At 33.8% G+C, this 16,240-nt stretch overlaps 1 protein-coding gene across 1 annotated transcript in view; it reads left to right on the plus strand.

Annotated features, from left to right (window-relative positions):
• LOC100745027 (protein angel) overlaps window positions 1-16,240 on the plus strand; it is a 30,622-nt gene that overhangs the window by 10,137 nt on the left and 4,245 nt on the right. Inside the window, exons 4-5 of the mRNA XM_033322884.1 lie at window positions 6,597-6,970; window positions 14,209-14,455. Of these exons, the coding sequence (XP_033178775.1) occupies window positions 6,597-6,970; window positions 14,209-14,455 (621 nt within the window). The remainder of the gene's footprint in view (window positions 1-6,596; window positions 6,971-14,208; window positions 14,456-16,240) is intronic.

Raw genomic sequence — 16,240 nt, forward strand, 5'->3', positions numbered from 1 at the left:
TCTTTCAACAAGATAATGTATCTGTACACGCATCAAGATTGGTCTAATCATATTTTAATGAAAATAATATATCTATTTCGCCGTGGCCTGCACGCTCCCTGGTCCTTAATATTATTGAAAATTGCTGGGTAGAACTTGTTTATGGCGTATACGCGAATGGAAAGCAGTATCAACATGTACCAGAATTAAAAAATGTGTGGCGGCACACGACAGCAACTAGTGTCGGACGACGGCAGCGCAGTGTTTAGCGCCTTAGGTTACGAACTTTCGGGACCCGGGTTCAAATCCCGCCGACCGGAGTCCGATTTTTATTCCACGACATCTAAATTAGAAGAAAAGCAGCAGTACCCCAGCAGCGACATCTATACCAGCAGTAGAACGTATCTCTGCCTCTATACTAACACCAGCACTATCACCAGACAACGATCGACACAACTACTATTACACCTCAAATGCAATTGTATGCGAATGGGATACGTTAAGTCAAAATTATATCCAGAAACTATATAAATCGATACCAAATCGTATAATAGAAGTAATAGAAAATAAAGGGGGATGTACCCATTATTAAATAAGTGTATACGTTTGATAAATAGTTATTGTTAGTTACAATTTATATTGATTATTATTTTCTTATTGCACATGTGTTATCGTTTCGTTCTTAAAATAAAATAATTTTTTTTTATTACACAATAAACCTCATAATATTTTTAATTGTTTTTAACGAACCGCATATTCTGAGCTCATAATGTTTTGATATTATTCGTTACAGACGAAAAACTTTACACGCGTCACTGAGAAATTAAAGATAGCACACCTGGGTTATCTTTTTGACGAGGAATGTAGTTGTCTTACGCAAATTATCTTACATGTCCTATCATTTTATCGCATCCATTTTTCACATAAATATGTAGGTTAGATTGCTATGAAAATATGTAAACAGCGCTCAGTCCTTTATCATGTTACTAATAATAAGGGCAGATATAATTTATATATAATATATTATATAATCTTTAAAATTTTATTACATTGTATTAACTTTAAAATACACTAAAAATTGTTGAGTGGCCTGTTATTTTGTCTTGGAGTAGGGGGTAGCAGGGTAAAACCGGGTACCATTGTTTTTCTAAGAGAAGAGCTGTCATATGCACTCAATTCGTGGTGATAGTTCCGAGCTGGTTCCCCGACCATATGAGAAAATCTATTGATGTGGACGGCTACCACTTTAAACATCTAACAAAATAAGGTGATTTACATTCTTCCAATTGAAATTCATTTTTTGTATTCAAGGTCACTTCAAGGTCATGGTATTTGGATCGTCGAACTCGCCTTTATCTCAAGTATAACATCGCATTATATACAATAGATGTTAGTATATAAAACAACATTCGATGACCTTGAGGAAACCTCGAAGATAATCTTCACAGAGCATTTTTTATCACCACCAGATAGACGCCTTGAAACCATTTAAATCCTTCTTAGTCTTTTTTTTTTGTTATTGTTAATCCTTTAAGCTAGGAGAGGATATATACGAGTGGTATTTGCTCGAGTTAATTGTTTGCTTGATGAGTCGATTCTGTAGAATAATAAAAAAGGAATTTTCTAACATTTTATATATATGCCTCTATAATCTAAAATAATACATACTTCCCACACACCCACACTTCCCGTGCGAATGACCTGCAAACTTTCTTCTCCTGCTTAAGGGGCTGATGGTAGCAAGAAATAATTGAAATGTTCGATTTAAGCGAAACACTGTAATTTTACATGGGTACCCGGTTTTATCTATACCCATAGGATAAAACTGAGTACTGGTATACCGGTCAATCATACGGATTTTGACGAGGACTATTATAATTATAATACTTTGTTGTGACATGCATATAACAAAAAAAAAACAAAACAAAAAAGAAATAAAAATATTAAAAATGGGTGGGTGGACCCTAATGATCTTGAAATATTATTCTGGAGAAAAATAAAATACCGTTCACATAAAGTCATGGATCACAAGGTGCAACGGGTAAGAGAAGTTTATGTCTGTTATCTGTGCCCACAGTCTTATATTATGTTCGCGACGGTAGACATTTAAAGAACTTCGACTAATTTTTTTTCTGATAGAATTTGGAGAGGCACACTAAATTTTTCTATTAAAGCTAATTGTCCTATATCTTATAGCATCAACAAAATTTATATGCACGATGACCTAAGTAAACAGCTTCAAAACCAACCAACCAGAAGTTATCTGTTTATTCCCGGCTCGGAAAATAGCAGTTAGGTACATTAGGTTTAAATTCTATTATTGTTCGTCTATCATTAAAGTTTTACTGCAAATGTGATAATTCGATAACATGAGTATTTATGCCACCGGCTCTCTTACTAATTCGATGTACCGTCGAAAACAATAGAACGATGTGCCGCATATAATCATTCCAGTAAACTCAATAAAATTTCGTATGCTTGCTTTTTGTGTATTGGACAGTATTTTATTTTTTTCATGGTCGGACCGCCCGTTCTTATTACGTTTCTTGTTATATGTACGGCACAACAAGTAATTAAAATAGGCCTCGTCAAAATCTATGAGGACGTCACACAGACAGGTTCACCTGGATACTACAAAATCATATTTCCCTTTGATCTAACAATAAGTATCATATTTTTTAAGAAGAATAATTTTCTAGTTGTGTAAGGAGCACTTAATCTTCTTTACTTTAGATCTTCTTTAGATCTTTTCTACTATGAAAGTGTATTAGACACCCGGTTTTACCCCACTTTTCTCTGATCTATAATAGAAATGAATAATATATAGATATAGATATAGATATAATAATAATATAAATGAAGTTCACTTAAAGATTTTATAAATATTAGTGTTTTTTTGCGTTTGGGACATTATCATGTTATTAGTCATATTTGATTCAGATTGTGTTTCGAAGTATCGTATTTGATACATAGCATGCATTTATATTTTTGGAAACCAATTCTTCTTTATTTTTTTCTTTTTGGTATACCTATTTTCTTTTTTTTTTGGATTACTGTTATATCATTTTCGTCGTTGTGTGTTTCAAAACTGTGATCATTCTCATTATTTTTTAAACCATTCAATAGCATTTTTAGCTTTGTATTTCATATAATAGCATGAAATAGATATTGATATTTTATGATCTTGCACTACATCCGTTCCTTCGTGTCTAATGTTTATCATTTCTTCATTTGAACTTTTTATAATATATCTTTTGTGATGTAATTTTATGGGTTTTCTATCTCGTAGCGTCAATCCTTCAATAAGTACCTACGTCAATTTTTTTTAAATTAATTTCTATTATTAACAATTCAGTGATGAGTGATAAAATCGCAGTTTCTAGAATCGGTTATAGCTATTCTCCTTTACAAGAAGATTTTATTAGATGTGTAAAAGAAGAACTGATTCTGAGTTGACATCGCAGAACCTTTTGAACAAGGCTCTAAGTCTTCATGACATGACTCGTTCCAAATTAGTTGCGATATTTACATTTATTATATTATATTTACATTTGTATTACATTATATTTACATTTACTTTTTTTAATAAGAAAAATAACGTGCTACTGATGAAGTAGCTGAAAATTACAGATATATCAGAATACAGTGCAGGAAAGGTACTGTGACAATGCGATTTTCAGCGACTAAATTAACAATTTTGTGATGAAAAATTAGTATTGCGACATTTAAATCCATATCGAAGATCAAACCGGCTCCGTATTCCTAAAGAAAAGTAGGTTAATTATCACTCCTTGCTCACGCATATTTACTAACGAGCTTACGTAGAACAGATCGTCGAATCGATTATATAACAGTGCAGCGAATACGAGAGGAAATTTACAATTTTATAAAATTCACTGCACTCGAGCACTCTAAATAGCTCTCTCACTCGACGAAACTTTTGCTATTGGATGCTATTTAAGTTATAATTATGTAGCATCCTCAATTAACAAATGTTAAGATTTGGACTCGCGAAAGACCACATGCAATAATTTCGAAGGTTTTATCGAGAATGGGACTTTTACACCAATTTTTGGATAAAATGTTCGTATTATCGTGAATAGAATACTCCAAAATATTTACCCTGTTACGTTTTGTTTGACTCCTTTGGTTGTGCTGCCGTTAATTTTTGAATTCAGATTAAATTGTAGTGTTGTCTGTTGTTTAATGCGATTGGCAATTAAACTCCACGTTTCGGCTAACCTGCTACGCGCAGGAGTACTGGCACGGGAGAGGATTAAAGTTGATGAAAATAAATGTTCGCTTAATCCTATTGTATTATTAGACAGGTATTCTTCATAACAAATGTTTATTCTAATGCTAATTGGATATTGACAGAATTGTCGTTGAGATTTCGAATACTCGAAGTTACAATCGTTCGCAATACGTTTTCACTCTTATTAATTACAAGATTTTAATTTGATTGATTTTCAATAATTTACAAATTGACAAATACAAACACGTCGATTAACAAGCCTAACAAGAACACTGGGAACTAATGAATCAAAGAACTAAAAGCTTCCTGTTCCTCATGGGCCACCTCGTTCTCCAGATTCAGCATTATTGCAATTTTTTCTTTGCTGAGTCTCTTTGCTGAGTGAATATCGTTCATAGCTTGGTTTCATAATTTATATCCGTTGAATGTTAACGTTAAATTGAGTGTACTTTCCATCGCTTATGATCAAAAATAAATTTCTGCCGAAAAGAAGAGATTTTTGCTATTTTATTGTGTTTACTTACGATTTCGAATACTTATCGGAGTTACCATTGTTTAAAAAGCAACCGAAGTGAAATGCATCGAATTGAATGTGGCTTTTATCATTCGAAATGGAGAATTATATGTAATTTTAGGGGAAACTAGGGACCGAAATGAGGAGCAAGTTTGGGATTGTTTAAATAGCGAGATAGAAAGGGGAATATAATGTGTACATAAATGTATAAAGTGCAACGACGTAAGGACTCAGACGTAAGCAGGACACAGCCACTGTCCCCCTATGTGAAGCAATCAGATACGAAGCTGTGCTGATCGTTTGAAATAACGTCGACGACGAGTACAAGTTCTTTTTTTGTCGCAATGTTCTCGAATATCTTACCCATGACATTTAATAGAGATATCGATCTGTAATTAGTAATATCAGTATTCTTATTCTCGCCGCATTTGTATACTGGCGCTTGTTTTCCATTGACTGGGAGAGCAGCCGGAAGTTGAAATAAACCCTAAACAAAATGAACTCATAATTCATATAGAATATTGATAACCAGGGATCTCATCTTCACCTATACTCTTGTTGATGTTCGGACGTTCACTATATACATCGCTAATGCTAATAGAGAATTAGCTGTGCCTAGAATACTAATACAGACGCGATTGGAAGTAGCATCATTTTTAGAATTTGTATAGACTGTCTCGAAGTGATCCGCGAACAAATCAGTTATAAGTTACAAGACAATTAGATTTGAGGTATCGTGTTGAGGTATATCCTATCTAAGCATATAATAAGTAAACGGAGAATCAGCTTTACTACTATATAAATGATACTATATGACAGTACTTGACAAGTAAAATGGCTTTCGTTGGTTCTTGTCTCGGTCACCAACAGACGGATTTCTGTTTTACCAATCTTAAGCACCAATCTAACAATAAAATTGATAAATTAAGTTTTCTGAAATCATACGACAAAGTGTTCATTGCCTTACGGACTATTACTTTCGAGTTTTTGATTGCGGGATATGAATGCAGTATAAATTCTAGAAGAATCTGCATTTTTTATTTGCAAATCGTGTTCATTCCCTAATATTTATCCTACTATCCTATTAGCAGAGTTTCAAATAATACATGCACATTTATTTTTATTTATTTAGCGGCTTCCACTTCTTATTTATGTTACGACAAATTATGTGTTATACATTTCAATAAAGATAAGATGAAACGAAAATTAAGTTGAAGATTTCAAGGTCAAAGCCGATTTTTCGATCATTGTTTTAACAGATCTCCGTCAATACGAAGGTGTAGAATCACTTTCCAATAGTATAATAACAAATAATTTTAATACACCCTGTATAATATTCTACTCTATATCTTCATGTGTGTATTTGTAGATTTGTAGAAAAAACTTCATTTTATGAATCTATCTTTACTGAAATCTGTAACATAAAATTCGTTGCTATGTTTTAGAGCTTGCTGACCTAAGCATAATACATATAATTCAATAAGATTGTTACCAATCTGATTAGAATTTTGCTATCATTATACGTTGGTATTCTAGGAATATATTTTGGCATACTTACGTCAAAAATAATAAACTAAACTGTTTTTATCTAATGTGCTTATTTAACCAAGAAACGATATTAGATGGTGAATAGTATTAAATAAGTTTGAAATATAATAGTAGAAAATAGATTTGTAACATAAAATATTGATGGTGTTTGTGATTAAATGTTGCTTAAGAACTTATTGTGATTTCCTTTCAATTTTATTATAATTATTTCTATTTCAAAGTTCTATTTTTTGTTAAAGTTATCATTTATAGAAGAGTATCTAAAGAGATTTTTTTAAATTATGTGGTTGGTGATTTCAGGTGATTTGCCTTCAAGAAATGCAAGAAGAACATTTGGAAGAATTTTTGGTTCCGCTCCGGGAGTTAGGTTATAACTATTTATATAAAAAACGAACAAACGATAAAAAAGATGGATTGCTATTCCTATATCGATCTGATCAGCTTATTTTAATAGACTATGCAAAAGTTGAGCTTTATCAATCTGGTATTGAATTGTTGAATAGAGATAATGTTGGAATTATTGCAAAACTAGCAGTTAAAAAAAATCCTGAAATACAATTGGTGATTGCTACAACCCATCTGCTTTACAATCCGAGACGACATGATGTGAGATTGGGACAAACTCAACTTCTTTTAGCAGAAATTGAGAGGATTGCTTTCCTGGAGAATACAATGTAAGTAATTTATCTTATTTGTTTAAGTTTTTATTCAAGGAAGGGCAAGCAATACATTTTAAATTACATCAGAATATTAAGTAAATAAATAATACGGAATAAATATTTGACTTTTTATGATATTTACATTGTAAAACTTTGAAAATTATGTTACGGAAGTGAAAATTACTAAGTGTTGCTGTTCAGCAAGCTCATCGTTTTTTCAAATACTTTCGCTAATACTTTAACTGTAGATACCTTTATCTTTACAGAAAAAAGACTAAAACCGATAAGTCTATTGAAATTTATAACCAGACAATGTTATCAAGTCTTGAAATGAATTTCCTGAATTTCCTGATTCGTTCTAAAAGCTAGTTGCACGGGTCTGACGATCGACTGCTTTGGAAGCAGTCTAGGACTAGACCACGATCAAATAAATGATCATATGATCATGTGATTGTGGTCTAAATGCAAAGTCAATGCGATCTAATTGTGGTGGACAAGTTCATTTTTATTAAATATGCTTATTTAAAAAATATATTCTTACTTGATAAAAATTAATGAAGATTAATAAAAACGTATACATTTTTTAATAACAATTAATTATTATTAAATATTATTTTAAAAATATGTTTCTATTTAAACTAGTATTCTCGTTAATTTGTGGAGTTGAAGTATTGTTAAATTCCTTAAAAAGATGTAAAAAAGAAAAGAATCAATTTTTACATAGGTTCGCACTAGAACGAAATTATTTCCTTAATAACCATTAATAGAACTTAATAACAATTAACTTTTTATGATCGAATTGCAAAACCTATACTTTGATTCTATAATATCGGTTCTGTTTTCGTTGCATAATAAGTAATTAAAATAATTAGTTTCATTTAAAATTCCATTATTTGGTCTTCGTAACTTTATATTTAATCACGTAATCACATCAGAGGAGAAGTGTCCGAATTTCGAAGCTTTAGAGGATTGTAAATTCATAAAAAAAAAGAAAAGAAATGCTTTTAAATTAAAGTTGTGAAATTTGATTTTCACCACAAATTACCAGATTTCCAGATCATTGTACAATGGGCGGTACGATTTATAACAAGCCGACGATTTATATTCCAGCAAAGATATTTTTGAGAAATCAGTTTTATACCCATTGCTGTAAATACAAACAAATGCATATATTTTTTCTTTTAAAGTCTTTTTGCCAGTCTGAATAGCGTTCATGAGAATCATAAATTCCGAGGTTATAAATTCAAAGGTTTAGCGACCACATCAAGTGCCTTGTACTTGGAAAAAGTCCCGCTGCGTTTAGTATAATATGTATATTGTTGTCTGTCAAACGAAAAGGTCGTGCGTAGTGAAACCCAAATCAGTTTTCTTAATGAATGCAATGTAAATTTACTTGTGCCGATATTAAAAGAAATACTATTAGCACTTTCGACGATTAAAAAAGAAAAGAAAAACAAATAACAGAAATGTGCTTTTGTCGAGAAAAGTTATTATTGCAATATATTAATCAGAAACCATTTGCTGGATGATGCAACATATAGACAGCTTTTTAGATTAAGTAAAAATCAAGTAGATTTTGTTTGAAATCTTATCGGTAGTAATTTCAAGAATGGACACGTTTTTATTGACTTTTATTAACTGAAAATGTATTTTTAAAATAAAGGTATTTAATAACAATTAATAGATATTAATTCGATCGCCACAATTGCATTTCACCGAGTTTGTATTTAGACTGCTTCCGAGATGGTCGAGCGAGCGCTAAACGCAACGTAACGTTTGAAACTCGTTTGTCGGAAAATAGAAGCATTTCTGGCCATGTTATCGATACAGTCGTATGTTATGTACATACCACCGCGTGGTATGTGTATAAATACAAGTATCAGACGCGTACATCGCAGCGGTGTCGTTATGTGATTACCCCATATGGGTGATGTTTATGGGAGATTTAAAGTTTATTGAGTCCAAGAATACAGTTTTGGGTACATATTCACAATAAACGGTGAATTTTTGTAATGGTATGTTAGGCAAAGGTACCGATACGCGGCGGTACGACGTAGCCATGCTGTATTATGTGTCGGAGCTTTACATTTTTCGTTGTATAATACAATTTTTGGGTTTAAGCCGCTGGGGAGCGGAGCTTTTTTATGTATTTTTTTTTATTTTTTTCTGTCCTGAAAACTTGGTCGCAAAACAGGATGCTTCGGTAGTTTGCTTTTTGGGTGCTGTGTAACTTTGGGGAGGGGTGGGATGAGAGGGATGGGGCAGGGGGGTGTCAATTGGGATTATTTACAAATATTTACAAATACTTACAAATATTTACAATATTTACATTTTACACCTGTGTTCTGCGGTGTCAGAATTGAATTCTGTCGGTTTAATGTTCTCTCTTATCGGATCGGTATGTACTCAGGCAAGCCCTGATGCATTTTCTTTCGAATATGCGGATTTCTTCCATCTGGGAGGCTGATATGTTGTACCAGATGGGGCAGCCGTAGGTAATGATCGGTCTGATTAATGCTTGGTAGCATAGTACTTTACTTTGCTGTCGAGGTGTTTGGAGTAGAATAGTCTTTTTATTCTCCAGAATGCTTTATTGGCCTTAGCAAGTTGGGTTTTGGTGTGCTGCTTGTAGTTTAATTTGTCGTCTATGTTTATTCCTAGGTATTTTACGCAGTTTTTGTGTGATATGAGTGCCCCTTTGTTTGCTTTTTCTCTTACTTGGAATTTTCTGCAGTGTTCTCATTCTGTTGGGCCGATTTCACTTAACTTGGGTCTGAACAGTATGGTTTCGCAATTGCTTGTGTTGATTTTTAGTTTCCATGCGTAGTAATAGCCGTTTATTTTTTCGAAAAGTTCTCGCAGTTCAGTTTTTATTGTCTTAGTTTTGCGGCCTGTTACGTAGATGATTAGGTCATCTGCGAAGGCTATGGAGCGTTCGTGGGTGGATGTATTGTTTTCCCTATTTTTCTTTTTATGTGATAAATTATTGGGGTGTTGTTTTGATCCTGGAGGTAGTTTTTTTCGTCTAGGTATAGGAAAGCTTCTGGGGGGATGTGGCCTGTTGTCCGAGTGTTTTTGTAATATGCGTTGTTAGGAAATAGGCAACTGAAGATTAAGCTGTTTTCTTTTATTTTTGCCGCTCGCGCGAAGTGGTTTCTTATTAGCTTTAGGATGTGACAGTCGATGCGGTGAATGTTGGCTGGGTCGTATATTGTTTTGTTTTTTACATATTTTTTGAATCCGCTTTGTTCGGATTTGTAAGTACTCGCGGCTACTGAATTAATACTATTTAGTAGTATTAGTAGGTCAGTACCCAACCCAGTTTGAAAATTAAGGCCGCGTGGTGGGATATTTTTACAAAGAACTCGAAAACTAAGGCCGAGCGCTGAGTTAGTTGAAATTGTTAACCTTATCCCAAAATCGTTTTAGACTTTTGTTCCTCGTGATAAGTACAAGGCGTTGCTATAAAAAAAAATTTGGTCTTGAAAATTATGTTCAAGGTCAATTTTGCAATTTTTTTTTACAAATTCTCACCAGAGGGATACAGAGATGTACAAGCACGCTATTATAGTGTTGGACTTAATTTTTATACATCCTGTATATTGTACATCATTTCTGCGATAAATATGCGTGTCTGCATATGTATATGTCTAAAGCTAGAGATCTTGTAAATTTTATTTTAAATCTATCAGATGAATCATTTATCCATATTATGGAAGATCATGCCCTTGTTGAAAAGCGATCTCCTGGTATTTTAATTATCCCTTAATTAGTATAATTTTGGAATAAATTTCCACACTTCGACAGCAAAAGCGAAACGGTAGAGGGTGGTAGTTAACGATATCTCATCCGCCTCACCGATGTCAATGACTTTTAAATATGTTGTCGGGGACATGATTTTGAATAACTTTCCTGTATGCGTGTAATTATTGCTCGGCCTTAATTTCCGAGATATTCGCAAAAAAACTGTTGATACCATTAAAGTGAATTCTACCTATAATTGTGCGTCTGTGATAGTGTCACGTAAACTTGAGGGTTGGATGATAAAACAAGAAGGTTGAGACATAACACAACTATTAACTTTCCTTTTATCAAACTTTATTATGAATTTAATAATCACAATGGAATACACTCTGAATTAACACACAAATCACAATTCACTCCAACAACTTGATATAAAACCTAGTTACACGGATGCGTTAAGTACGCGACTGGTCTAAGGGTAGAAACCGGTAGAGATATGTTGACTATTCTAAAAATAGAGAATAAGTAAGTTTAATGACGATGTTGTGGCGGAGGAAAGCTAGAGGTGGGTGTGTTTAAGGACACGGGATCATCGGATTTGTTGATGACAATTTTGGTTGGGAAAGTGAGGGCAGTAGACACCGCTTCCGATTGGATAATAAGAAGGTTGGTGGACCAGGAAGGGTTTTAGCCGCCCTCGAGAGAAAGTTGCTAACGGAAGATACCAAACGTGAGAAAAACTAACTTTCCAATGTCAACCCGGAGTAAACGATAAATGTAAAGGGGCACTTAAAATAAAAGATACTTGTTTGGTCTGAAGGACCTTAACTATAAAAAATGCCAAGATCCATGGTGGATCCTTAAGATTATTGAGGATACGCGCCAAGGATGTGTAGACATTTGGCTACCATCTTACCCGCGGTGTGTGACCTGGTCTCTGATGTGGATTGATGTTACAATAGGTTTACAAAAACCTATGAACAAATGGTAAGAATTAGGTTTAAATTCAGGAACAAAACTGATACATTTCGAGTCCAAATAAGTTCAAACACTATAATAGCGTGACGTTGTTACAGGCGCACAATTATAGTCAGAATTCACTTTTTTATTTATTTATTTATTTATTTATTTATTTATTTATTTATTTATTTCCAGTAGGACATTTGGTAAAATATTATAGCTTAGTGGTATAATAATATATATAACATGTGGATGGCTACCCCCAGTGGGATACCATCTTCGAATTTGATTGATTTATTTCTTTAGTGTGGTGAGTGTTTGTTTGTTAGGTTATGTCCTTTGTGAGATTTGTTGGGTGTTTCTTTGAATTCACTTTAGCGGTACGATAATTAACCGAAATATCGATAATCAACCGTACAGAGGTACATATGTGGACGATTCTAAACACCAAGACGATGAAAATAGTACTGGTATGTTAAATATTGGAAATTTTGGACGATCGCGATCTTACAGTGGTTCTAAGGCAAACTTCTTCTCCATCCCGTGACCTTTAAACAATGTCTCTAGTTCCTATCCTTTGACAGTGCAACGCGTTGGGTTGTTAGTCATTTGTAACTTCTAAACTATCTCACGTATCTCTAAACATAAATTTTAAACAGTTATATTATCGATGCTTCTCATAGCTCAGCGACTTCGAGTCGTCGACTATCAATTTTCCAGGCATTCATTCGTAGCACTCTGCTGAGATCCTTATTGAAATATTGGTTCAATCATAAATTATAGTATGGTAAGGTTAAATAGCGGCGGACTATCGATCATTATATCTTGCGACTAATAGGTATGCGCCATTTCACGCTAAATCGATCACCTGGTCGATGTTGAAAATTTTTATTTAATGAAATACGTAGATAGTCCACATGAAATTAGAGGTAGCGAGATCAATCATTATTTTTTTAAATTAGTTGAAAAGTATGAACGTTCGAATTTTGGAATTTTTGCTCATTTTTATGAAATCGAGGTGCACTAGACAATTTTTGTTTCGGAAATTATTTGTCGGATTGAGTTGCGTTCTTTTTAGTTTTACTTAGAAGGCTTAATATATCCCAATACAATTCTCTTATACCGAAACATTAATTTTTTAATATTGAAAATTATTATTTTGCAAATTTCTTCTTGAAAGTTGCGGATTTAAAAATTTAGAAAATATAAGGCAACATTCCTTGAAATTTCAGTTATGAAAGACTGCTGTGTCTCGGTTTCAGTGTATGATCTGTACGTTGCGCTATGTAGTCGAACACAATGGTATACCTATGATCTATAACCTATACGTATCGTAACCATGAAACACGATCATCGTATAAACAGGTCTCGACACTGGTTGAAAAAATTGAGTTGCGTCTAGTTGTGAAAAATCATGAATCTAGTTGTGAAATCATGTCATGAAAGGTCAACAAAGTCCCCCAAATTCTTACAAGACAGAGACAGATGATTGGGAATCTCTGTCTCTGTTTTAGTCATTTATAGTATGTCACGCATACGCAGAATGAGAACTTTCTTGTCTTCCATGTTGATTTTTCACAACTAATCACGATTTAATTTTCGGACGGTTTTCCCTAGGCTTTGGTATGCGATTGTCGAGATTTGTTTGTATGATCGTACCCTGAAACGCAGCGTATCGGTTTTTTCATTTTTGAAGAAACTGGCGAAACTGTAGAAAAAATAGGTGCCTCTTCGATTTCGATGATTTTTGAATCTGCTGTAAAGCTTAAAATTTTGAACAACTTTTTCCTGTACATGTCGGTCGACTATAGTTTTCGATATATTCGTAAAAATTTATCGATACCACACAATAAATTTTGCCTATAGTTGTGCACCCGTGGCAACAGCTGCGGCTGCATTAGTTGCAATCGGCTGGATAAAATGACCTAGTCAAAATATAACACTTATCATCTGTTTATGTATATAAACGAGGGTGGGACGAGCATGGGTGAAGTTCCGTGCGCAACTGCATATGCAAAACTGTAAGAAATATCTGTTATAATTCAACTAAAAATGAATATCATCAATCGTTGGTTATCATTAAATATTAGTTGGTCTTTTCAATCTGGCCGCCATTGCGTGATTGGATATTAATTCTCCTATTTCGTAAAATAGTATCAATTACTCATTCACCAATTATTTTTATAAAATTTATCTCGCCCAAACATCGTTTATATACTATAAACAAAGTACAGGCGACTGGCAATATTAACGCGTACACTGTTAGGAATGCACAATTATTGGTAGAATTCACTGTAGTGGTATCTATAATTTTTTGCAGATATCTCGGGAACTATAGCCGCTCGACAGTTACGTATACAGGAAAAACTTGTTTAAAATATTGATTTCTATAACATGTTAAAAAATCATGGAAATCGGAAAGAACGTAGCTTTTCTACACTTTCGTCGAGAATTTAATTGAAATATTATTTTCTGTGACTACGTTTTATTACGAAAACATTAATTACGCTCATATATATAATATATCTAATCTGTTATTTTATGAACAGGACGGGTGCCAAATATCTTCCAATCATACTGGCAGGTGATTTCAACTTGCAGCCCCATTCTGGAGTATACAAATTTATTGTAGAGGGAGTATTTGAATATCAAGGGAGGGGGAAAAATCTTGAACGAACTGACTACCGGTCGCTATCGAATTCTCTTATCCCTCCCCGGCTTTGCATTACTGATAATTGTCAACATTTTAATGTCTTAAAACAGAGACTACGTGGAGAAGGAACCGACAAAGTGATGGTATGTTAATAATTAATAAATAGTTAATGGAGGTGAAACTGCAGGAAAACTATCTTCTCTCCGATTTCGATCATTTTGAAATATATTATGTTAATCAACATTTTGAACAACTTTTCCCTATACATATGGTGGGCGATCAGTCTTAGTTGCCGAGATACAGTAGACTCCCGCTTGACCGGCCGCTGTAGACAGGACCTCCTTGGTCGGATAAACGAATGGCCAGTTAATCCGATAACATGTTTCAATTAATATTTTTAAGTAGTTACTGAATTTGTTCAGTAACGTATAAGTATATGAATAAAGTTTATTGCATACACCTAGTACATACATATGTACATATAAACAATGTTTACTAAATATTATTTTTTACACAAAAGTCAGTAATTTCTTTCTGTTTCTTTGATTTAATTTTGTTTATTCATGCAATATCACGCCACTTCTTTTAAAATAAGATATTAATTCTCTCGTTGCTCAACATATCTCATTGTAGTTTCAATTGCAGTTCTTGCTTTTTGCGTGACTCACTTCTTCATTCTTATCTACACTCAAAACTGCTGAATTATTTAATTCTTCATCTCCCATCATCTAATTGCTTGGATAATTTCGTCATCCATTAACATTTCATTCCCTAAAATATTATCATTTATAAGCTATTTAGCGACATCGTCTATTTCTGAATTTTCGCATCCGCCCAAAAGATTGAAATCATTGAGCAAAGCAATATTATTATCGTGATCTGTTCGATCATTGGCACATAGCTCCTTTCGCAACTAGTTTCCCTCGATGAACTTTTTCGCATCAAGTCATAATTTCTTCCATGATGTTAAAAACGTCGATGCCGGGGTTTCTTCAAAAGCAGATACCAATATATAATAACATCTGCGATATTAATTTTCTTAAGGGCGACAGTAAGTCGTCTTTCTTGGTTAGTTATTATTTCGAGTTATTATTATAAAATCATCACCTTAATGTCATCAAAAAAAATATTTCTCGGATACATGGGAGCATTATCAAGGAAAAGAATAGCCTTGATTGACAGTTTCAATCGCATTAATATCTTTAAATATTAATATCTTTGGCTTAACTGTCTTGCCTATAAAAGAATGTAGCAGCAATTTTAAACCTGTTTCATCGGAACTGTACACTTGCCCAGGGCTAAGATTTTTCTTCTGTATAATGTCTACAAATTTCTTTGAAAATTCATTTACAGCGTTTTAGTCTGCTAATTTTTTCGTCACAAACACTTAAATAATGCACACCGTGTTGCTTTATCCATCGTTAAAGACAACCTTCGCTCGTCAAGAATTCTTCGTCGCTAGATTTCTTGCGCAATTGGATTGTTTTTTCTTCTAAAATTGGCCCACTAATAACTTTTTGTCATTCCTGCACGAGTCATATCCATAACGCATCATCAACTATTTCATTTTTACTTTTTTTCATTGAGCATATGTTCGACAGCATTCTTTCTGATTGTATTTTTACGCTAAAGTCTGTAAGATGCACCCAAGCGGTAGTTTGGTAGTTCTGCCTACAACACGTTCTGCGAGCTCGGAATATGACGAACTCGCGTGATTTTGCTTTTACGTTCGCTCGTGATGACGACTGTACAACGAATGACGAGCACCCTCCGCATCACAGCCACGCAGAAGGTCAGAGTTTTTCTCACGTGTTTTCGCTATCTCTTTCTAGAACCTAGGCAATCGTAATCGCAAGACGACGGGACCGCTGGCCTGCACGCCACGCGGATCAGGGCTTAATTTATAGCGCCCTTTAAAGTGTTGACGC

Source organism: Bombus impatiens, unplaced genomic scaffold (genome assembly GCF_000188095.3).
Source record: "Bombus impatiens unplaced genomic scaffold, BIMP_2.2 scf_0707, whole genome shotgun sequence".
Lineage (NCBI taxonomy): Eukaryota > Metazoa > Arthropoda > Insecta > Hymenoptera > Apidae > Bombus > Bombus impatiens.